At 42.3% G+C, this 23,217-nt stretch overlaps 1 protein-coding gene and 1 non-coding gene across 3 annotated transcripts in view; one reads left to right on the forward strand and one right to left on the reverse strand.

Annotated features, from left to right (window-relative positions):
- RXRA (retinoid X receptor alpha) overlaps positions 1–23,217 on the forward strand; it is a 441,222-nt gene that overhangs the window by 368,811 nt on the left and 49,194 nt on the right. For both annotated transcript variants that reach the window (XM_043981047.1, XM_043981048.1), the window contains exons 3-4: positions 687–837; positions 3,909–4,088. In XM_043981047.1, the coding sequence (XP_043836982.1) occupies positions 687–837; positions 3,909–4,088 (331 nt within the window). The remainder of the gene's footprint in view (positions 1–686; positions 838–3,908; positions 4,089–23,217) is intronic.
- Positions 9,607–9,713, reverse strand: LOC122744758. Its single transcript, XR_006355106.1, has one exon. It is a non-coding gene; the product is annotated as a U6 spliceosomal RNA (small nuclear RNA).

Here is a 23,217-nt window from a genome sequence, read left to right on the forward strand (position 1 = left end):
TCCAAGAGAATTGCTTGTAAAGAAGGGAAGAACAGGGCTGAGCTCAATTAAGGTTTCAATATACCTCCTCCAGGAAATAGAAAACAGAACACAGATGCTTAGGTGTCTTTAATATATGATGGATGAGAAGTGCACTTTACAGGGAGGGCTCATGTGATGCAGCATGGTGTCAGGGTCAGTTCCTCGAGAGTGGGGACAATGTCATAGCTACATGTTGTGTCACTCAGAGCCCAAGGCAAAGGGTTCCGCATACAGTAGGTACTCAATCAGTGCTTTAGGTTCAGCGGAAACATGCTACATTTGGAATAAGAACACCTTGGTTCAAATCTTGGCTTTGTGTCTTTAATACATGTTTGACCTTAACCAAGACACTTAATTTCTGAGGTCCTTAGTTTCTTAAAGGAAGGTCATGGATTGGAGATGGCCTCTAGGGTTACTTGCAGCCCTAAATCCTTTCATTCTGGCTTCAGTTCCCTGATCTGCACAAGAGAAACAACGTTATTTGTGCTATTTATCTCAAGGCTGGGTTGTGAGGTTTTCTTTTGTAAACCCTAAACCATTAAAGAAACCGTAGCTATTGTTGTGGACAACTGATAGTTTGTGCAGACATAGTGGTCCAGGCAAGAATTTCTTCTTTCTTTCTTGGGATGTCATCCTAACATTGCCCTCTGTTTTTCCCTCGCCAGCTCAACTCGCCAATGAACCCTGTCAGCAGCACAGAAGACATTAAGCCACCCCTTGGGCTCAATGGAGTTCTTAAAGTGCCCGCCCACCCGTCAGGAACCATGGCCTCCTTCACCAAGCACATATGTGCCATCTGTGGGGACCGCTCCTCAGGTAAAAGCTTTCAGAAGAGAGCTGTTTCAGAGATGGCGGGGGACGCCCTGCATGGACATGGGGGAGAAAGCCAGTACCTCAGGGACATCTTTCATCATTCCCTTTCATTGAGTGAGCTTCAAAAAGTGTGAGGATACAGGGACTTTAGAACATAGAATGCCAGAGCTTGAGGAAACTGCTTAGTCCCCTTCATTTAACAGATGGAGAAACTGAAGCCTGGAGAGTTGACAAGACCATGGGGATAGAACCCAGGTCTCCCAACTCCCAGCAGTGTTCTTTGCTTCCCGATTCCTCACTGTGGATTTATAAGGCTTTGTCCTCTGTTAAAGGCATTTCAGACCTCATTCTAGGCCTCAACCTGGCCCTCAGTGTCTCTCCTTGCTTATTACTCTTTCTCCTGCATCCTTGTCATCAGTCTCTCCAAAGCCTGAGGGTGCCTCTTAGAAGCTGTCTCTGACTTGGTCTGGTGTTGCCATAGAGACAGTGACCTAAGGAGACCTTCTCCCCAGGAGAGGAGACCCTGGCCCTCCCTAACTTGAGTGGACTGCTTGATGACATGGCCTCCAGGCATCTCCCCCTTTTCCTCTCTCCCCTCCCCCCTTGCATCCAGAGATTGATAACCCTCTGGGCCGGCTAAGCTGTAAAACCCAGAATCTCATCATGAATGAGGCACTGGAGCTCAGGAGGGAAATTGGAGGTGATGATGATACCATTTATCAGGCAGCCCTAGCCTCAGGCAGTTTCATTTGGCTAATTCCCTCCCCCCCTTTTGAAGTCCTTTCACTAGGCCTTATACACATGCAGGTACATATTGGTGCATATTTCTGACATACTTGCAACTATACATACATATATACACACACACATATATATATATATATATATATATATATGGACATTCCTCATTTATGTACATATATTCTCTTACGTATCCCCTATATCACTATATCATCCAGCTAGCTCTAGCTCTCTCCAGCATACTATACATTCCTCACATTTGCATTCAAACAAAAACAGATGCATGTGTAATTCTGACAACCTCTTATACCATGTCATGTGACCATCAACAGAATTGCCACCAACATGGAACTCACTCTCTCCCTCTCCCTTCCTCTCCCTTTCTCCCTCACTCCTTTCCTCTCTGTCTCTGTCTTTATCTCTCTCTCTCTCTCTCTCTCACACACACACACACACACACACAGTTTCTTAAAGCCTTGATTTAATTCAACAGTGGGCAAGGACTTAGATAAACAGAGAGGTGACAGTTCCAGGAAAGCTTGTGGCATGTTGAAGCCAGTGAAGAAACTAGTCTAGTTAGCCTTCCTTCCTTCCTTCCTTCCTTCCTTCCTTCCTTCCTTCCTTCCTTCCTTCCTTCCTTCCTTTCTTCCTTCCAGCAGGAAGGAGAATCATAGACTCATAGGTTAAAGCTTGAAGGGACCTTTGGGGCCATATGGTTCAGTCCCTTGTTTATACAGATGAGGGCACTGAGGCTCAGAGAATCTAAATGACTTAAACTACAGGACCCCTGAGTTAATGGACTATCTGAGGACCACTGAGTCAATAAGGACCACAGAGGAGGGTTTTGTATCCAGGTCTTCCAGACTCCCAAGTCCAGAATTCTTAACTACTATTCTATGCTGCCTCTCCAGATGTAATTGGATGGATAGATTGGGGTCAGACTCCGGAGGGCCTAGAAGGATATTAGAAAGGTATTAGAAAGGGTGAGGAGCAGCAGCAGCCGCAAGACTGCATAGAGGAGTTCCCCCTGCTAACTGATGTAATAGTGTGGTTTGGTAGAAAGAGCCCTAGATGGAGACCTGGATGCAAACCAATTCACTGTATGATGTTAAGGAGTTATTTCCCTTTTCTGGGCCTTTGTTTTCCCTTTGGAAAATGAGGGCGTTAGTCTAGACAACCTTTAAGGTCCTGTTGAGCTCTGGCATTCTTGATGTCATAATTTGTATCTAAAGGTGATTGGACGAGGTTCTTTCTTGTTCCTCAAAACTCAGAAGGTCGAAACCTTGGTGGCCAGTTTGTCTTTTCCTCTCCTTCTCCAGCCTCCCCTCACATCCAGTCAGCTGCCAAGTCTTATAGATTCTACTGGCATAATTCTTGCATCTGTTCCCTCTTGTTCACTCCCACTGCTATTGAATAGTCTGGTTCTATATAACCTCTTACCTTGACAATGATAGTGGTCTCCCAGCTAGTTCTCCAGCCTCTGGTGTATCCCTTCACCAGCAGGCAAAATGATCAGAGTATGTGATATTACTTTGATATTCTAAGGCCTTTAGTGGTTCCCTGTTACCTAAACTTCTTAGCTGGAAATTTAAGTAATTTTTCAGTGTTTGGCTTCAAGTTAACTTTCCAGGCTTATTTCTTATCCTTCCCCTTTACTCCTTTAGCCAGAGTGTCTTGGCAGCCAGTTGGTACAGTGGATAGAGCACTGGGTCTGGAGTCAGGAAGACCCATCTTCCTGAGTTCAAATCTGGATTTAGACACATGCTAAGTCACTTAACCCTCTTTGACTCAGTTTCCCCATCTGTAAAATGAGCTGGAGAAGGAAATGGCAAACCGCTCCAGTATCTCTGCCAAGAAAACTCCAAATGGGGCCACAAAGAGTTGGACTCAACTGAATTGTGCCACTATTTTCCCATCTTATTCCTTCTATCTCAGGTCCTCTGTGACCTCTGTGAATTCTCACAAAACATCTCTGATGCCTGAAGCGTAGTCCTCACTAACGACATGCTCAAATCCTTTTTCTTCAAGGTCCAGCTCAAGTGCCACCTTTGCTGTGAGACGTTCTCTGACCAACCCTCCACCAGCCAACTAAAAGTATTCTTTGCTTTCATGTAACAGCCCTTTAGGACGTTACCTAAGTCTAATCTTGCCCAATTTGCTACGCCCTCAAATTTTCCAGTTATATTTTCTACATACGTGATACATTCCTTCCAGGAGATTGTAAGCAACTGAGGGCATGGGTTATGTTTTTCTTCCAGTTCCTATGTGTGTGCATGGTGAGCATTTCATAAACATTCAGTGAATTAAACAGCATCTCTGCCCTTCCATTTCAGGTAAACATTATGGTGTGTACAGTTGTGAAGGCTGTAAAGGATTCTTCAAGAGGACAGTCCGCAAGGACCTCACCTATACCTGCCGAGATAATAAAGACTGCCTGATTGACAAACGCCAGCGGAACCGGTGCCAATACTGCCGCTACCAGAAGTGTCTTGCCATGGGCATGAAGCGAGAAGGTAAGATGAGTGAAGCAGAGGGTGCCTCCGTGGGCTTTTTTGGAGCCAACATTCCAGTCTATGTTAGATTGGACTAACCAAGGGAGAAGAGGCCTTCAGCATTTGCCTCTAGTGACCCAGTTAGAGCTGTTGGAAATAACTTAGGAAGGGATTCCATGAAGAGCAACTCTCAATTTTCTGAGACCTGTTTATCTCATTTGTGGATTATCCAGAATTCTGGCTTCTCCTTCTTTGTTGCCTTTTGACTTTGGGACTCTTTGCCATACCTCATCATCTCCAAGGCACAGAAGATGGCAGAAAACCAATCATTTGAAATCCTTCCTGGGTTGACTTGATTGCTCAGCTGATTAAATCTCCTATGTGGGAAATGAGAGAACCTGGGTTCAAATCTTAGCAGTGCCTAAGGATGGCAAAATCTTTACTAGTGTTTCAGATTACAATGTGAATGGAAGAGGAGCTTAAGAGGGAAAGGGCCTTTACTGTAGACTTCACCTACCATTGATTTTTTCTCTATTTCCTCTCCTCTGTCTTCTACTTCCCCTTTCATCACAGAAGCTGAGAGGGGGAAGGAGTCTTAGAAGTCATCTTGTCATACCTTCCACCTAGGGCTGGAATTTTTTCTGTAGTATTCCTCATATATGGGTGCTTCCAGTTATGGGACACCCACTCTCTACTAAAAGAGACTCATTACGTCATTGAATAACCTTTATAGAATGTTCAGTCTCATACTAACTCAGTGGAGAACAGCTTCCCTGTAGCTTCCAACTAGTGGTCCTTCCACCTTCTGGCAGAGGTTCTTAATCTTTTATCGTGTCATACACCCCTTTGACAGACTGGCGAAGCCCATGACCCCCTTCTCAGAATAACGTTTTAAAATGTATAAAATGTATAAAATACATATAATACCAGTTATATATATTTACAAATATTTTAAAAAGCACAGACTCCAAGTTAAGAACCCCTTTTCTAGAAACACATGAAATTACCTTACTCCCATATCCACATAATGCCCTTTAGATAGGAATCATTCGTCACTGAACTTCAGAGTTGGAAGGAACCTGAGCAATCGTCTGTTCCAATTCTCTCATTTTATAGATGGGAAAAGAATCCCAGAAAGAGGAAGTGACTTCCCCACAGTTATACGGCAAGTTAATAGCAGAGTCAGAAATAGAGCCTAAGTCTCCTCACATTCCACTAAATCTTCTCCTTTGGCTAAAAGTCTTCTGCATGCTTTGAATTTTTGTAGTAGAACCAAAGCCCCCAGCATTGAGGCCCAGCCCCAAGCTGTGCTATCAACCTCTGCTGAGTGTAGATTTGTGGAGTCATCTACCTTGCACTCCCAGATGGTATTTCGTTGTTATAGGTATTGTTGGTTGTTGGTTGGTTTTCCCCTTCTTTTTTTTTCTTCTACAGGGTTTTGTTTTTACTCGATGCAAATGTCTCTCTTCAACCTTGATTGTTCTGAGGCCCTTTGAAAAAACCCAAAACCTCAGTCTGGGACATCTGCTGCTGATCGGCTTCCTTTTAAGGTCTGCTCTGGTTGTGAGCGTGGTTATGGTTAGAAAGCAACAACTTAGTGAACCTTGTCTGGTCCTGAGTCATGTCTCCTTTCTCTTGACACAGACTCCTTGACTGTCAGTGTCACTGTATTAGTTCAGGCCTGCTATACCCTATTTTTCTTTAAAAGAGGATACAATGTTTGGCGAAATGTTCACCCTGGATTCTTAGTGCATGGGCAGCTCTGACAGGAGGTATGATACATAGGGTTATGGAATGACTTGTATACCAAGATTCTGCATGTCAGGGGTATGTCTAGCCTGCCAATGACTTCCAGAAAGGTGGTTAAGTTTGAAGGGGACCCCAGAGATTTGATCTGAGGTAGCAAAAGTCAAGTTCCTCAAGGAGCCCAGCACGGCGTTGAGTACCAATCCCAAAGTGTACCTTCTCGTCCTGGGTCAAGTGATGGGGTTTGTGCTCAGGCTTCTTGGGTGGCTCGTGATTATGCATTTGCTGGGATGAGCAGTGAAGTATCACATTCTACCTTCAGCTAAAGATTTTCCCAGTGGTTCTAAGCTTTCTAGGGGTCCCTTCTCTAGGAGTCCTCTTACCTGGAAGTGTTATCTTCCACTTAAAAGATTCCCTAACATTTGGGAGCATATCTTAAGAGCATAGGATCATAGACTGGGCACTAGAAGGGATCCTAGAGGTCATTTGGTTGTACCCTATCCTTTTACAGAAGAGAAAGCTTAGGCCCAGAGAGGTTAAATTACAAGCACAAAGTGACATAGTTTGTCAGTAGCAGAATCAGCATTTGAACCCAACTCCTTTGACTCCAAATACAGCACCCTTTCTTCTGTACTGTGCTACTTTTGGGGGGTTATTGTCCTAAGTTCTTTTTAGAAATTAATTTATGCTGCATTTGCATTATAGTTATTTGTGTCTGAATCCACCCTTCCAGGCAATGGATCTTTAGGGCTCCTATTCACCTGTTTAGCTCTCTTAGCACCTGTTCTTGTTCTGAAAGGTGCTTCATTTGTCGAATTGCATTGAATTAAAGACTCTCAGCTTGGTCACTGGGATGATAGAAGTATTAGAGTAAAGGAGATCCGTCACCTTTACAGGGCACCTCTCAAGTGTGCTCAGCCCTGTGCTAACAGCGTCACGAAGTCCAAAGATGGATAATACATGGTCCTTTCCCTTCTGAAATTTAACATTCATTAGCTGGGCACAAATCAGGGACATGAAACAAACATTTATTTTAAAATACTTTTTAAGCTCCCAGCCTACTTTCTGGCAATAAACTTTTTCAAACTTAGCTAAGCAGATACTCAGATGTTAGGCATACGATTAGTTATTGAGGCTACTCAAAGATTTCCTAGCTTGTTAGGGCTGCTAAGAGCCTGTGTGCTTAGTAGGCCAATCGATTAACAATCATCTCTTATGTACTTGTGTGCCAAGCATTAAAGATATAAACAAAAAGTGAAAACAGTGCCTGCCCTCTAGGAACTTACATTCTAGTGGGAAGACAATGTGTAAATAAAGAGGAATATAGGGACAGCTAGGTGGCTCAGTGGATAAAGCACTGGCCCTGGATTCAGGAGGACCTGAATTCAAATCTGGCCTCAGACACTTGACACTTACTAGCTGTGTGACCCTGGGCATGTCACTTAACCCTCATTGCCCTACAAAAAAATAAAAGAGGAATATCCAAGATACAGTCTGTGTTATCTTTCTATTTATCCATCTATCTATCTATATATTTCTATCTCTACCTCTCTATAGATATTTCTGTGTCTATCTATTTCTATTTGTCTATCTCTCTGTCTTTCTCTGTGTGTCTCTGTCTGACTGTCTCTCTCTCAGATATTATGGAGATAGAAATGAATTGGCTATATAAAGAGACTGAAAGTAAGGAGTTGATTGGAAGCAGATGATGTTGCACTTGGCAGAAATAAGGGAGTCTGGAACAAGTGTGGGTTTTAGGGGTGTGTATGTGGGAAGGTAATGAGTTCTGTTTTGGACATGTTGAGTTTGAGATGCCTAGGAGACATCCATGCCAACGTGTAAAATTTTGTAGTTTAGGGCCATGGTCAGCAAACTAAGCATCACACCACCTCCCCTAATCCATCCTGTCCCATAAACTAAGAATTTCTTTTACAATTTAAAATTAAAATTTATTGTATTTAAAACTGTAAAACCCATTTTTGGCTAGGGCCAGACAAAAACAGGTTATAGGCCAGATTTGGTCTTCAGCAGTAGTTTGCCAATAACTGGTTTAGACTAAGTATAGGTTGGACAATGCTTTTTGGAGAACATAGGGCTTGCACTGGATTTTGGAGGAAGGGCAAGATTTGGAAAGACCCAGGGAAAAAGAAAGGGCATTCTCATTAAGGGTCATGGTTTGCATGAAGTCACAGAGGAAAGAGTGAGCATGGTGTGTGGAGGCAGTGAAAGGACTAGGCTGGAGGAAGTGGAATGACATATGCTGATAAATGAGCAATGGTTTCACTTGAGGTGTTTGATTTGCTTGTTGCCAGCTCACTTCAGTGGGTCCCATAGGAAATGGATGACGGGCAGTAGAAACACCCAGTAGTCTATTCCCTGTGACCACAGTGGGACAGGAACTTGCTCCAAAAGCCTGAAAAAAGATCTCCATATTCTCAGCCCCAAGAGAGACATAAGCTAATGGCGAAAAACCAGGGAAGAGGGAAGCAATGTTTGAGACTGCATACACACAGTTTCTCTCACCATTGTCCCGAACCCTATCTGAGGGGCCCCTGTGACCTCTTTGGCTGTTGAGGACATCCGCAGAGCCCCGGTCCTTTTCTCCAACCACTCCTCATGGAACATACTGAATTCTGGGTCAGAAGTCCCAATTTTGAATCCCACTTCTAATATTTGGTCATTGTACTGAACTTTAGTTTCCTTATCTCCTCAGAAGGGAGATCAATAACTCATACTACCCACCTCACCGGGCTTTTGTGAGGAATGTGGTTTGTAAACCTTAAAATGCTATAGAAATGTAAGTGATGATGATGATAATGAAGAAGAAGATGATGGCCCTTCTGGTTTTCCCTGGGAGTCTATGTGACCATGAGCCCCAGCCGAGGGAGAGGAGAAGAAGGGAACTTTCTGACCTTGAACCTTCCAAGAATTTCCCCACCTGGATGCCTTGTTCAGCCTGTGGGAAGCTTGTCCCCTGGACCATGAACGCTTATGATGCCACAGTCCATTACCTTTCATGACCTGGCATTAAGGACTTTTGCCATGAAGTAAAAAGGAAAGAAGGGCGGGACCTGGCAGTCATTGTTATAAATCAGGATGACTGTGGTCCCCAATGCCAGCCAGTGCATTTTGAAATTCACAGTTACTTAAAAAAATATATCGTTCATGTCCAGGCCTGCTTCTTCCTTTGCAGGTCTTCCTCTGTGTGTGTAGGGAACGGGGTGGGGGGTGCGGGGAGCAGGGGCCCAGTATAGAGGAACAATATAATAAACCCACCAGTGTTAGTGTCTTGGAGTTAAGTTTCAGCCACTGGATTGGCGAATCCAATAGCTTTTTTTCACTTTTGACTGACCCTTAGCAAATATACAAGTATTGTTCTTGTTCCTAATCACTAAGGGTAGTATGAAGGCCTCATTACTTCAAGTGTAGAGTGATGGCATTTCTCCTGAATGGCATAGAAATTTGTGACCATTATGACTATTCTGTGAACTTGTACTTTTTCCCAAATGATGGACTTGTTAGGAAACCCTTACATCGCCTGACTTCATGCTGTGTGTGCAGAGATTACTCATGGGTCCCTGGTGGCATCCTAGGTTCCATTATTTTTTTTTAAGTGAGGCAATTAGGGTTAAGTGACTTGCCCAGGGTCACACAGCTAATAAGTGTTAAGTGTCTGAGGCCGGATTTGAACTCAGGTACTCCTGACTCCAGGGCTGGTGCTCTATCCACTGCGCCACCTAGCTGCCCCAGTTCCATTATTTTTATTTTTTATTTATTTTTTATTTTTATTTTTTTAAATATGGAACACTTCACGAATTTGTGTGTCATCCTTGCGCAGGGGCCATGCTAATCTTCTCTGTATCGTTCCAATTTTAGTATATGTGCTGCCAAAGCGAGCACCGGTTCCATTATTTTTAACATGATCATTTCATGGACAAGGGAGAAGGGAGAGGAGGACGTGTGGGGGGAGAGACAGGTGTTCCAAAGAAATGGGTACCTGGGAGGAAATAAGAGCTGCTGGAGGCAGCATGGTCCTGTAGAAAGAGCACTGACTCTTGCATCAGGATGTGGGTTTACATCCCTCCTCCAGTGCTTACTGTCTCTGTGACCTGAGGCCAATTACTTAACCTTGCCGAGCCTCAGTTTCCTTATTGTAAGATGAAGGGGTTGGGCCAGGTGGCTTCTGAAGTCCTTTCCCAGTCCATATGTATTGTCCTATGGTCTAGCCAGAAGAGGCCATCTGATTGACGAGGGAACAAGACTTTAGGGCAGTGAGCGGTAGGATAACCTACCCACGAGTGCCAGCTTCTGCTAATCAGGAAGAACCACAGCTGTGTTCTCTTTCCTGGGAGCATGCCAAATTCCTGGAGAAAGAACTTGAACTTTTGTTTAACTTTCCTAAGACACTTCTTTGTGGATGTCATACATTTCCTTGAAAACCTTCAGTGGCTACAGAGTCATGTTTAATTTAACAGATATTATGTGCCTTCTATTTACAATGTACCATATATACTAGGTCCTCAGTTCAACTTATATGACTTGGCATACAAGCCCCTTTGCAGTCTGTGTTTTTCTCTTTCTCTTACTTTATCTTATCCTAGGATCTCTCTATAGATTCCCTCCACTCTTGCTTGTTCCATTGCACTCACCTGGATCATCCTTCTCTATCTATTTTACTTAAGGCCCATCTCCTGTAGCTTTCTTCAACCACCCCCACCCACATTATTTTTTCTTCTTTTGCCCCCTTTGTCTGGGCTGTTCTTTTGGCATTTAGTATATGTTTTCTGAGGGGAAAAAAAGATGTTTTTTGTTTTTATTTCACTTACATTTCCCAGTGTGCATTTCCCCTCCTTGCCAGAGTCATCCCTTACAATAAAGAATGAAAAAAAGAGGAAACAGTTAAGCAAAATGAAACAGCTTATTGAAAAGTAGTGACATTATATATAGTGTTCCCCAACTGTATCCCCCCGCCTCTGCAAAGAATTAGGGATGCCTTCTCACATTTCTTTTTTTTTTTAGGTCACACTAGATCATTATAATTTTGCAGTATTCAGTTTCAGTAGTTCTCTTGTTCTTTCATTTTACATTGTTGTAGTCATGGTATATCTGTTTTTCTTTCACTTTGCATTAATTAGTGTTTTTCAATTTTCCCCTATATTTTCATCATATTTATTATTTTTTCTTATACTTTGAATGAATTTTCTATTACATTACTGTACCACAATTTGTTTAGCCATCTCCAAGGTATATGAAAGAAAGGAGAATAGCAAAATCTTTGAACAAATCTGAGGTCTTATTATTGACAGAAATTAATATTAATATCGACAACATTAATATGCCTACTTTCTTCATTGGTACAATTTTTAAAATGAGAATAATATATACACACATTCAGGGTATCCTCGTGAAGGCTTGAGAAGGCATGAAGTAGGGTTTTGCAAATCACATGCTATTTTTGATCGTATCTTTATAACTATACACATACTACTGACTGAAAGATAGAGCAAATGCAAGATGCTGCTGTTATTATTTAATTATTTAAAAGCAACACCTATTCGATGTGATAGAGTAAAACATTGCTCTTCTCTAACAAGTTGTTTCCCATGTATATATCAAAAATCACATAAAGTTCTTTGAAAAAGGTAACCACAAAGATAACTTTATTATCCTTCTGATTTATAGTATCAATCTTGGCATCAAATAGTGGCAGATATGTTTGTTGCAGCTATTTACCATCATCATGGGTGATGTCCTGCAGAGTCTTAATGGGAGAAGGAATCTTCTAGAAACTCCTGTTTGCAAATGACATTGTAGTGATTATATTAAGCCTCATAACATTTTATAGCCTCTATAATGAGATCCATAATTACTCGAAAGAGTGCAGCCTAACTATTCTTATCAGAAAAACCAAATATTTGAAATGTGTTTGGATTGACAATCTGTAGAATTGATGATCCCTTAGTACATATATCCTGAACAGATGCTATGAGGGACATTGAGCTTGGCCCAAGATTGAACATGAGAAAGAATAAGGGCAAGATTGCTTTTGAGAATTTGTCTAATACTTTTATTTTTAAAAATAAATTCTTACTTTTAACTTTCGCTTTCATATCACTTATATTTCCTATTGTAATGCCCCTTCTCTCCTCTAAGAGCCATCCCTTACAACAATAAAATAGAGAGGGAAAAAAGTTCAGCAAAACTAAGTAGCAAATTGACATTATATGGAGTGTTCCATATTTGGAGTCCCCAACTTTATGCATGACTTTTAATGAGCCTAAGCATCTACTTGAAACAAAAGTTCATCTTTACAAATAACAGTATTCTTTTTTCTTTTTTTTTGAATAGAATTTTATTTTCCAAAATACATGTAAAAACAAATTTTAACATCAATTAAAAAAAAAAATTGTTCCAACTTCTCTTCCTCCTGCATTCCCAACCCTCTTTTTTCTTTTTTTAAAGTGAGACAATTGGGGTTAAGTGACTTGCCCAGGGTCACACAGCTAGTAAGTGTTAAGTGTCTGAGGCCAGACTTGAACTCAGGTCCTCCTGACTCCAGGGCCGGTGCTCTATCCACTGTACCGCCTAGCTGCCCCACAAATAACAGTATTCTTGACAAAAGATTGTGTATAGTTACTGTCAGAGGGGTCTTGGGAAGATAGACACACTAGTGCATTGTTGATGGAGCCGTGAATCAACACGACCGTTTTGGAAATCAGTGTGGAATAATGTAAATAAAATGACTAAAATGTTCATTCCTTTGACCCAGAGATTCTAGTCCTGGGCTTATACCCCAAGGAGGCCACTGGTAAAAGGAAAGTCTCCATGTATCCCAAAAGATATATTCTTTTTTTTTTTTTTTTTTGGCGGGGCAATGAGTGACTTGCCTAGGGTCACACAGCTAGTAAGTGTCAAGTGTCTGAGGCTGGATTTGAACTCAGGTCCTCCTGAATTCACAGCCAGTGTTTTATCCATTGCGCCACCTAGCTGCCCCCTCCCAAATATTTATATTAGCACTTATTTTTTTTTTTTAGTGAGGCAATTGGGGTTAAGTGACTTGCCCAGGGTCACACAGCTAGTTAAGTGTTAAGTGTCTGAGGTCGGATTTGAACTCAGGTACTCTGACTCCAGGGCCAGTGCTCTATCCACTGCGCCATCTAGCTGCCCCTATATTAGCACTTTTTAATAGCAAAGAATTAGAAACAAAATAGATGCCCATTGATTGGGGAATGGTTAAATCAATTGTGGTGCATGAATATAATAGAATATTACTGTGCTATAAAAATGATGAATATATTGCACCCAGAAAAGCATGGATAGGTTTACATGAACTGATGTAAAGTAAGTGAATCCAAGAAAACAATATACTTAATAACAGTAACAATGCACACATAAAGAACAGCCACACCCACAACTTGCAAAATTAAAAGGTGAATGTTGCAAAATTACAAAGAACAAGAATGGCTTGAAAGAAGTGATAGGCCAAAATGTTCCTACTTCACGCCTTAGAAAGGTGGGAAGACCACAAGTCTTGCACATTGTACATATTTAGCCTTTCAGTGTATTGATACATTATGATGCTTTTTCCTCTTTTTTGTGTCTTTAAAAATTACTGATTGTGGGGCAGCTAAGTGATGCAGTGGATAGAGCACCGGCCCTGGAGTCAGGAGTACCTGAGTTCAAATCCGACCTCAGACACTTAACACTTACTAGCTGTGTGACCCTGGGCAAGTCACTTAACCCCAATTGCCTCACTAAAAATAATAATAATAATAATAATAATAATAATAATAATAATAATAATAATAATAATAATAATAATTACTGATTGTATATGGGATAGCTCTCCATGAAGGGAAGGAGGAAGGATGTTGGGGGAAACTGGTGGTATAAAAAACAAAGCAAAAATGAAAACTTATTTTGAAAAAGGGACAGTATTCTTTTGATGATGAGTTCTGACAAGTCATAAAATGATATAATCTCTGGAGGACTGAAGTTGAAGGTTACCCACAAGGCAAAGGAGAGGAACATGGTGAGTGTATATAAGCTCTAATATGTTGTCAATGGAGAATTGCATAAGAGAAACACCGTAAAGTGTGTCAGCAGAGAGACGTATGACCGGAAAAGAAAGTGGACTTCTTATGTGGCAAGAGCAAATGTTCCCTGATGGATGGTTCACATTTTCCTTTGGCCTCTGGGCAATGTTGAGAAAACTTTCAGAAGTCCCCTGACATGTTGGGTGACTCCCCTTTGGGAGCATCTTTGGGAGACCTGACGCAGGTTGCTAGGGTGAGAGGATATAGATGGGCTATAAGCAGTATCTTTGCCAGGAGAACTCGTTGATGTCTCAGCTCGGTCCAGGCTAAGAAGCCCTCTTGTTCATGGTGGTGGAGATTAAACTGAATTCTCACCACCATGAGGATGTCTATTTGAGACTGTTTCCTAATGTCAGAAGAGGCTGGTAGCAGATGTATCCTGAAGTTGGAATTAGTCTCTGAATGCATCCATTATCCATTCCCAGTAGAGGAAAACCTGTGTTCTCTAGTTTATTTCTTCACACCGGTTGCTTTTCATGAGAGTAAATATACATACCTCATAGAAGCATATGTCTAATTAATAAAATCCACTGCTTCTATTTCCAATTCCATTAGAAATACTATGCTCTTGAGGGAAAAAAAAATTACAGACAGTTAAATAAATACCTGATTCCTGTCAAGGAAATACCTTTCCTTCATCTCCTTTTGTATTTATATGTCATGAATGTGCAGTAAAAACCCTCTTACCTAGCTATCCAGCTTGAATAGGAGAACGAAACAACTGTAAAACATCCCCTGATGGTGAGGGAGAATTATGTTGGGTAGAGCCGTGGAATCAATACAGACAGAGGGACAAGAGTATGTTAGACTTGTCCAGTCAATGAAAATTCATCTTCAAAGTATCTGGTCTCGTAAATAGCTGATGGGGACTTTATATTTACAGAGAGCGATGTCTGCTTCCCGCACGATTGGGGAGTTAATATAGGCATGCTTGGCAGTTAGTTGTATTTTCTGTGGCTGGCAGGCCCCGAAGTCAACAAGCTTGCTGTTGAAGAGAAATTATGTCCTGCGTGACAAACGGCTGCCCTCTGGAGCGTGGGCTCAGTGCCTTCAGCCTGGAGCATAGTGTTGGTTCCTGAAGGGAAATAAAAACAAGTGGGAATTTTGTCCTAATGCAAGGCTCCACTCCCCTGACTCGGAGTTGCCCTGCTGACAAATTTAGGTAAAATGCTGATGCTGATAGGCACTCCCAAAGCTCTTTTATTGATTTTGAAATGAAGCTCTCCCCTCCCCCATATCCTTCCCCTCTATAAATCATTTCCTGAACGTCCTGTTCGTGGTTTATGCTGTTGCTTACTGCCTAAGTCGTTGCCACCCGACCACGTACACTTTGTCTTCCCCTAAACATTAGCCAGGCAGGTTTCAGGAACAGGGTTGGCAGTGCCTCAAGCTTTGATTGGATAGGGGCAAATTTCACAAGTGTTGGGGCTGTGTGATGCAATCACAGGTCTTGTGGAAGGTTTTGGATATGCCGCGAGGTGGGTGGGAGGGGGGAAGATGGAACGAGTTAGCAGTTTCTGGGCCTAGTCACATGCCTGATAGATGCAGGCACCCCTCATGCCCATACCTACCCAGAACCCAGCATGCTGCCCTTGAGAGTCGGTTGGATGTTAAGCAGACTGGATCCCCTTCTAGAGCTAAGCAGAAGAGAGAATCTCTTGATTGTGCAAGAGATATCTCTGTTGAGAGAAGCGCTGGCTGTCCAATCCAAATAGGAACAAGGACATGTTTCTTGGCATTTTTTTTCCTATCATGCTGGGGCCTGGGTTTGGGCCTGATGATTTTATTTAAAGGACATTTTATTTCAGGGAGACTGGCTTTTAGGCAGCCTGATTCTCCCCTTTGCCTTTGATAATGGATCTGAAGTTCTCCCAGTGGAAAGCTCAGTGGAGCAGGGAGAGCACAAAGAAAGGAGGTACCGAATTCTGATGGCAGAACTACATGTCCCTAGAGACACTTTTGCTTTAGTAGGCACACCTCAGTGAAGACGGCCCACCCAGCACATTTCTGGTAGAAGGATTAGGGCCACATACGGCGGCAAAGGGAAATCAAGTCTTAGTTAAAAAACAACAGTTGGATGTATGTCCTGACCCTCTAACCTTCCTGTGAAGAGCATCGCTGAAAAATCATAGAGCTTGACTGCAAGGGGAAATCTCTGTTTCCGAACTGTTTCAGCTCCTTTCCTTCCTTTCTCCTCCAGGAAGCCTTCCCCAACTAACCCCACCCACCTGCTATCGCCTCTTTGCTCTGCTTCCCTTCGATCCTTACACATGGTCTCACACACCACTCAGCTACCCATTTGCAGTTTGTTTTGTATGTTCTATTTTGTTAATTTGTTCTTTGCCACATAAGTGTGTGTGTGTGTGTGTGTGTGTGTATGTACGTATTAGTATGTACGTGTTTGTTGCATTTGCTGTACTAGAATATAAGCTTCTTTAGGGGAGGAACCATATTTTTGTGGTACAAGACTGGCAGTTGTAGAGGTAGTGTGGTACTAGTTTCAGATGGGTTCAAATCCCATCTTTGATACTTATCGTATGAGTTGATTGAAACAAGTCATTTAGCCTCCCTGGGTCTCAGTTTCCCCTTCTGTTAAATGAAGGCTTTAGACTATATCCCTAAGGTCCCTTGCTGTTCTGACATATACCATTTCTTTCACATCCTCATCTGCCTAGGTGCTAAGCCCAGGACTTTTTCCTACTCCCCTGGGTAAGGCATGATCCTGTTCTCCCATTCTCTTCAGAGTACTACATTGATAGCTATTTTTGCTAGCATTTATGGTAAAAGTATAAGTGACAGGATCACGCGGTAGGTACCCATTGCAAGGTGGCAAAGGACTGAAATGGGAGTTGGAAAAAGTCCCAGAGGACAAAATTCAGAGGGATGGGGTGGATGAATAGGAATCCAGATGTAGGCCTCATAGTTTTTGCCTCCTGTTTAAAGATCTCCCTGCCTGAGCTTCCTCTATTACTTTCACAGGGGAGAGAAGGGTTTCCCCTGGATTTCAAAGCTGCTTTTGACACTTTTCATTTAATTCCCAGGGTTCCCCAGAGAAGCCAGGTTATAAATTACAGAAACCCCTAAGGATGGCTCTCAGATGCTGAAGAGCTCTCCAGAGGGAGAATGCTACAGAAGGCTTGCTGTTCCATTAGAAGCCAGGAAGGCCTTGGCCTCCTTTTATTCCCCTCCCAGTTTATGGGGTAAGAGAGCAGTAAAAGAAGGAAATACCATCTGAAGCTATTTTCATGCTCCCGTTGGTGGTCCTGGGACAGATGTAGCTATGCAGACTCTCAGAATTCTCTTTCCTGAGCCCCCTTTGGGAAACTGGGATATCTGCTTTTTCTTATGGGTTAGCCTTCTGTGAAGAGGACATCTCCAGCCAACTTGAGTTCTGCTTCTAGGCACTGGGGATGGCCTTCACTGAGCTATCCATGCTCTGCTCACCCAGTTTTTTTGGTAACCAAGGGCACATAGCAGCCTGATGGCTTCCTAGGGTAACAGGTATAGATTATATCTCAGGTTAGAGTTTATCTCCTACTTGGCGAAGGGCTCAGTCTGTGGCTTGGATTAGGGCTAAATCTGTGGTTGGGATTAAGGTTTATTCTATGGTTGCAATCAGGGCTAAATCTGTGGTTGGGATTAGGGCTCAGGCTGTGGCTGAGTTGAATGTGTGGCTTGGACCTTGGGTTCAAGTTCTTTTGAGGTTAAAGCTTAGTGTTTGGTTGGGTTTACTGCTCACTCTTGTCCAGGATCGAGGCTCAACCTGTGGCTAGTTAGGACTCAGTCTATGGCGTGTATACACCAGATAAAAGTTGACTAAGTGTTGGGAGTTTTTACATCTATTCTGTTCTATAACCCTGAGTTCACCAGCTCAGGCTGATATCTACTCAATGATGACCATACCCAGAGTGTCTCCCTTGTACTTTGCTTTGATTCTTAACCCCATAATTCTGTCACAAATCTCGCAGCAAACAGGAAGCTGTTGGCCCCAAGGCTTCATTTGGGGCCCTCAAAGTTCTTCCACCTAAGTTTTCTTCATCCTCCTGCTCCCCCTTCCTTCCTTCCTTCCTTCCTTCCTTCCTTCCTTCTTTCCTTCCTTCCTTCCTTCCTTCCTTCCTTCCTTCCTTCCTTCCTTCCTTCCTTCCTTCCTTCCTTCCTTCCTTCCTTCCTTCCTTCCTTCCTTCCTTCCTTCCTTCCTTCCTTCCTTCCTTTCCCATCCTCAGCATTTCCTTTTTAAGTTGGCCAGTTTTGCAGGAGGCAGGGAATGGCAACCCCCCCTTTGCTCAGAGGGAGAAAGCTAATGAAGTCTCATATTTATAGACGCCTCTGCCCCAAGGCTTCCAGGCGCCAGAAGAATATACTCACACATGACTAAATCAGAAAGGTGATTGAGCTCCCAGAATATAAATCCCCGCTCTCCCTCTCTTCTCCCCCCTCCCCAGATTCTATAAATAAAATGATAATATTTATAATGATGCCACTCAGGGCTTATGGGGCACTTCACAGCTTCAAAAGGCTTTACAAAACATTAGCTAATTAATTCTTGCAGCACGGGAGGGAGGCAGGTGCAGTTATCCTCATTTCACCCACCCATTCCTGCTTGCCTCCTGAAGAGACCCCAAGCATTGGAGTAATCTGGAACCTAGATCTAATGGATTCCCTAGACTGGATCACCACGTGGGTTTTTCTGATCTGTTAACATATTACAGACTTTGGGAGTAGGGACAGGATTCCCACTTCAACGTGATGTTGTCGAAATATTACTGAACTGTGAATAAGTATTTCCGGGTTCTGATCCTGACTGTGCCACTAATGACTTGTGTGGCTTTGAACAAATCTCTTTCCTTCTCTGAGCCTCAGTTTCCTCCTATGTAAAATGAAGGGGTTGGAACAAGATGACTTCTAAGGTCCCTTCCAATGGGGACAAACTAGGATTCTTCCCTAGAGTCTTTGCCCCGAACAGGCACATCCTTTTCACTGGCCCCACTGGGGACTGAGAGCAAAGTAGACCAGTGTCAGTAAGCAGGGCCCCAGCCATTTCTGCAGCCTGTGTTTTGAATGAAGTGTTGCCAGGATCAGCCCCCAAGGGGCCTGTTCCATTCTAGGCTGACGCCAGGGTCGTTCCCAGTGGATGAGAGTTATTTATGGGCTTGTACCATATGACTCTTGGAGAGACCAGCAAAGTGGATCTACTCATTCTTTAGAGAATAGAACAGTGGGTTACTCTTGGCTTGGGGTATTTTCATATTGAAGAGGGAAGGAGTCTACATTTTAAATTATTGAATCATAGGATGAGGAAACCTAAGCTTAGAGAAATAATGAGACTTGCTCAGGCAAGCCAAAAGCTAAAAGAGCTGGGTTCCAATCTCCACTCTGCCACTTAGTAATTATATGGCCCTAGGCAAATACTTTAGTCTCTCCTAGACTTGGCTTCCTCAGATGTAAAAGGATAGTAATACTTGTGCAAGAGTGACCCTATTCTCTTACATTTACACTACTTACCTTGCGAGGTTGTCATGAGGGAAATAGCTCATAAATCTTAAAGTGCTAGAGAAATGGGTCCTCTTATTTATTTATTTTTTTGGTGTCCTCTTATTAACAGCAGACAGTGGCTTATCTCATACAAATTAATCACAAATGGTAGAATTTTAGGCATCCTTTGTTAAATGGGAGGCAGAATTTCGGGACAGAGGATCTCAGCATCCCTCACATTATTGTGAGGGTTGAGTTTACAGCTTCCTAGGCAGAAAAATATCAGTCACAGTAATTCTCAATTAAATTCAATGATTACTTATTAAAATGCCTACTGTGTGCAAGGTTCTATGCTCAATATACTGGATTACAAAGACAAAAATCAAGCCATTTCTGTCCTCAGGGAACTTAAAATAATGATGATGATGATGGAAATCAATCAATCTCTCTCTCTCTCTCTCTCTCTCAATTAACAAAGAATGAAGTTAAGGGATATGCAAGTCCATACTGCTAGACTCCTGCTCTCAACCCAAAGCTTTTAACAAGGCTAGTGCTCTAATACCTTCCCTCTGGAATGGGTTCTTGAAAGTCTAACTGTGCATCCCAGAGGCTATCTCTGAGTCTTGCTCTGCAGTTGTCTTTCCATAGAGGTTCTTGTCTCTGTTGAAACATGAGATTTCTTGGAGTGCACAAAAGTTGTTGGTAGCAGTAAGAGTAGGAGCAATAAATTTAGAAAGTCTCCAAACAAAGGCTCATACAATATTAACAGAACACCAGGTCTAGTGCCCCAAGGCAGCCATAAAAAAAATCACTTCCTTGTCAGAAAGGAAGAAGAGGACTGATAGATGTCCTTTGACTTCATGACAAACAGGTTTAAACATTTACTCAATACTCTCTGAACAAATACCACTTTACAGAGCAATGATAAAGACTGAAAATAGATACACACCACTGAATTTATTGAATGAAACTGAGATATGTTGAAAATCTAAAAATGGAACCAAAGGGCCCTAAGTGGGCAACAACCACACAAGTTCAAACAAAAATATGGAGGTGGCTGGTGGCTCAGTGAAATCAGGTCCTGGAGTCAGGAAGACCCAAGTTCAGATCTAGCCTCAGATACTTCCTGGCTGTATGACTCTGGGCAAGTCACTTAACCTCTGTTGCCTGAGTTTCCTCAGTTGTAAAAAGGGGATGATAATTGCAACTCCCTCTCCGGATTGTGGTGAGAATCAAATGAGGGAATATTTGTAAAAGGTACCTGGTACTTAGTAGGCCCTATATAAATGCTAATTCTTCTTTCTTTCCCCAATATACTGACAAGGAAGTGTCAATCCAGTGACTTAGTGATGCAGAATTTAGAAAAACTCAGGGTTTTCTTTATCCTGCTCTAGGCTAACATTCCTGACTCTCTCCTGCACTTTCTCTAACACTTCATAGAAACCTCTTTATCCTGGAAGCTCACTCCACACCCACATTACTCACCCCTGGAGCCTCTCCCTCTGATAGTCTCCTTCCAGAATCTCCATTTTAAGGAGGGGACCCAGGCCAGCCATGTCTTTTCTGTACCATATCCCTGAGTTGATGCCTTTTATTTCTTCCTTCCCCCCCTTTGCCTGCCTTTTATGTCTTGTCTTCCTTCTCCCCTTTAGAATGTCAGCTCCTTGAAGGCAGGAACTATCTTTCAGCTTGTATTTGTATGCTTAAGCATAGTGTCTGGCCTGTAGTAAAAAAGTTGATAAATGTTTGTTGACTGACTGACAGAGGGAGTTAGTTCATGAAAACTTTACTGGATCAGTTCATTACTGGCAGAAACTACAGAAAGCTTAAGAGAGCCCTATTGATAGTCTTCAGACTTTATATGAGGAAGCAATAAAAACTGTTCATCATGTCACTGTGGGGTGCGAAAATGTAGCTTCTGTTGGATGTCCAGATCAAGCAGCCATAATCATATATACAAGAAGATTGCCATTCAGTCAACATTTATTAAGGCCAAAGCTAGTCCCTGCCTTTGAGGAACTTATTGTCTAATGGGAAGAGTTAACATGTAAACTGCTGTCATTCAGTCAGTAAACATTTATTAAATGCCTGCTATGTGTCAAGCACGGTGCTAAGTACTAGGTATACAAAAAGAGGCAAAAGAAAGTCCCTGCCCTCAAGGAGCTTATGATCCACTGGAAGAGACAATGAACAAGCAAGTTATATGCAGGCTAAATTAACAGAAGAAAGCACTGGAATTAAGAAGGATTGGGAAAGGCTTCCTATAAAATACCCTGTCCTGGATCATATCCCTATATTGCAAATCCAGACCTCAAAACACCTTGAGGATTTGAGAAATGAACTACTGTAACCAGAGCATTTTTTAAAATCTTAAGGGTATTTTTTTCCAATTACATGTAAAGATGGTTTTCAGCATTCATTTTGTTGTTGTTGTTGTTGTTGTTGTTGTTGTGTTTTTACAAGGCAGTTGGGGTTAAGTGACTTGCCAAGGGTCACACAGCTAGTAAGTGTTAAGTGTCTGAGGCCAGATATGCACTCAGGTCCTCCTGAATCCAGGGCTGGTGCTCCATCCACTGCGCCACCTAGCTGTCCCTTCAGCATTCATTTTTGTAAGATTATTGAGTTCTAAATTTTTCTTCCTCCTTCCCTTCCCTCCCCCCTCCTCAAGACAGCAAGGCATCTGATATAGGTTATACAGTACAATCATCTTAAACATATTTCCACATTAGTCGTGTTGTAGAAGAAGAATCAAAACAAAGGGGGAAAACCTCAAGAAAGAAAAAAAACCATCACCACAACAAATAAAGTAAAAACAGTATGCTATTCAGACTCCCTAGTTCTTTTTCTGGATGTGGAGAGCATTTTCCATCATGAGTCTTTTGGAATTGCCTTGAATCATTGTATAGCTGAGAAGAGCTAAGTCTCTCACAATTGATCATCACACAGTGTTGCTGTTACTGTGTACAATGTTCTCCTGGTTCTGCTCACTTTACTCATCATCAGTTCATGTAAGTCTTTGCAGGTTTTTCTGAACTCCACCTGCTCATCATTTCTTATAGCACAGTAGTATTCCATTCCATTCATATACCACACTTTGTTCAGCCATTCCCCAATTGATGGGCATCCCCTCGATTTCCAATTCTTTGCCACCATAAAAAGAGCTGTTATAAATATTGTTGTACATGTGGGCCCTTTCCCCCTTTTTATGATCTCTTTGGGATACAGACTTAGTACTGCTATTGCTGGGTCAAAGGGTATGCACAGTTTGATAGCCCTTTGGGCATAGTTCCAAATTGCTCTCCAGAATGGTAACCAGAGCATTATCACACATAGAACTCTTGCCAGTCATCACCCAAATACAAACCCTGATTCACAGAAATTTAAGAAGAACATTTTTAATAGATGCTTTCATATGGAATACTCATAATCTCCAAACTACAGTAAGCATTCAAAATGTAGAGATCTATTGGAAGAATTCAAAACCATGCAGGAACAAGAAGTAAGCATGTAGTTTTCTCCACTGCTACTGGAGTTGGCCTGAAGATGTTTTCAGTGTATGGAAAATGAGTCTTCATCCCAGGCTTTTCATTTCTTTACAAGCTTTAATCATCTTATCTATGATCTCTTCAATAGCTTGGCAAACACTAAGTATAAAAGAATAATAGCAAACTAGCTCTTTATTAGGCAGCTACATGGCACAGTGGATAGAGTGCTGGGTCTGGAGTCAAGCAGATGAATCCATCTCCCTGACTTCAAATCTACCTCAGACGCTTTCTGGCTGTGTGACCCTGGGCAAGTCACTTAACCCCGTTTGCCTCACTTTCCTCATCTGTAAA

The sequence above is a fragment of the Dromiciops gliroides genome, chromosome 2 (genome assembly GCF_019393635.1).
Source record: "Dromiciops gliroides isolate mDroGli1 chromosome 2, mDroGli1.pri, whole genome shotgun sequence".
Classification (NCBI taxonomy): Eukaryota; Metazoa; Chordata; class Mammalia; order Microbiotheria; family Microbiotheriidae; genus Dromiciops; species Dromiciops gliroides.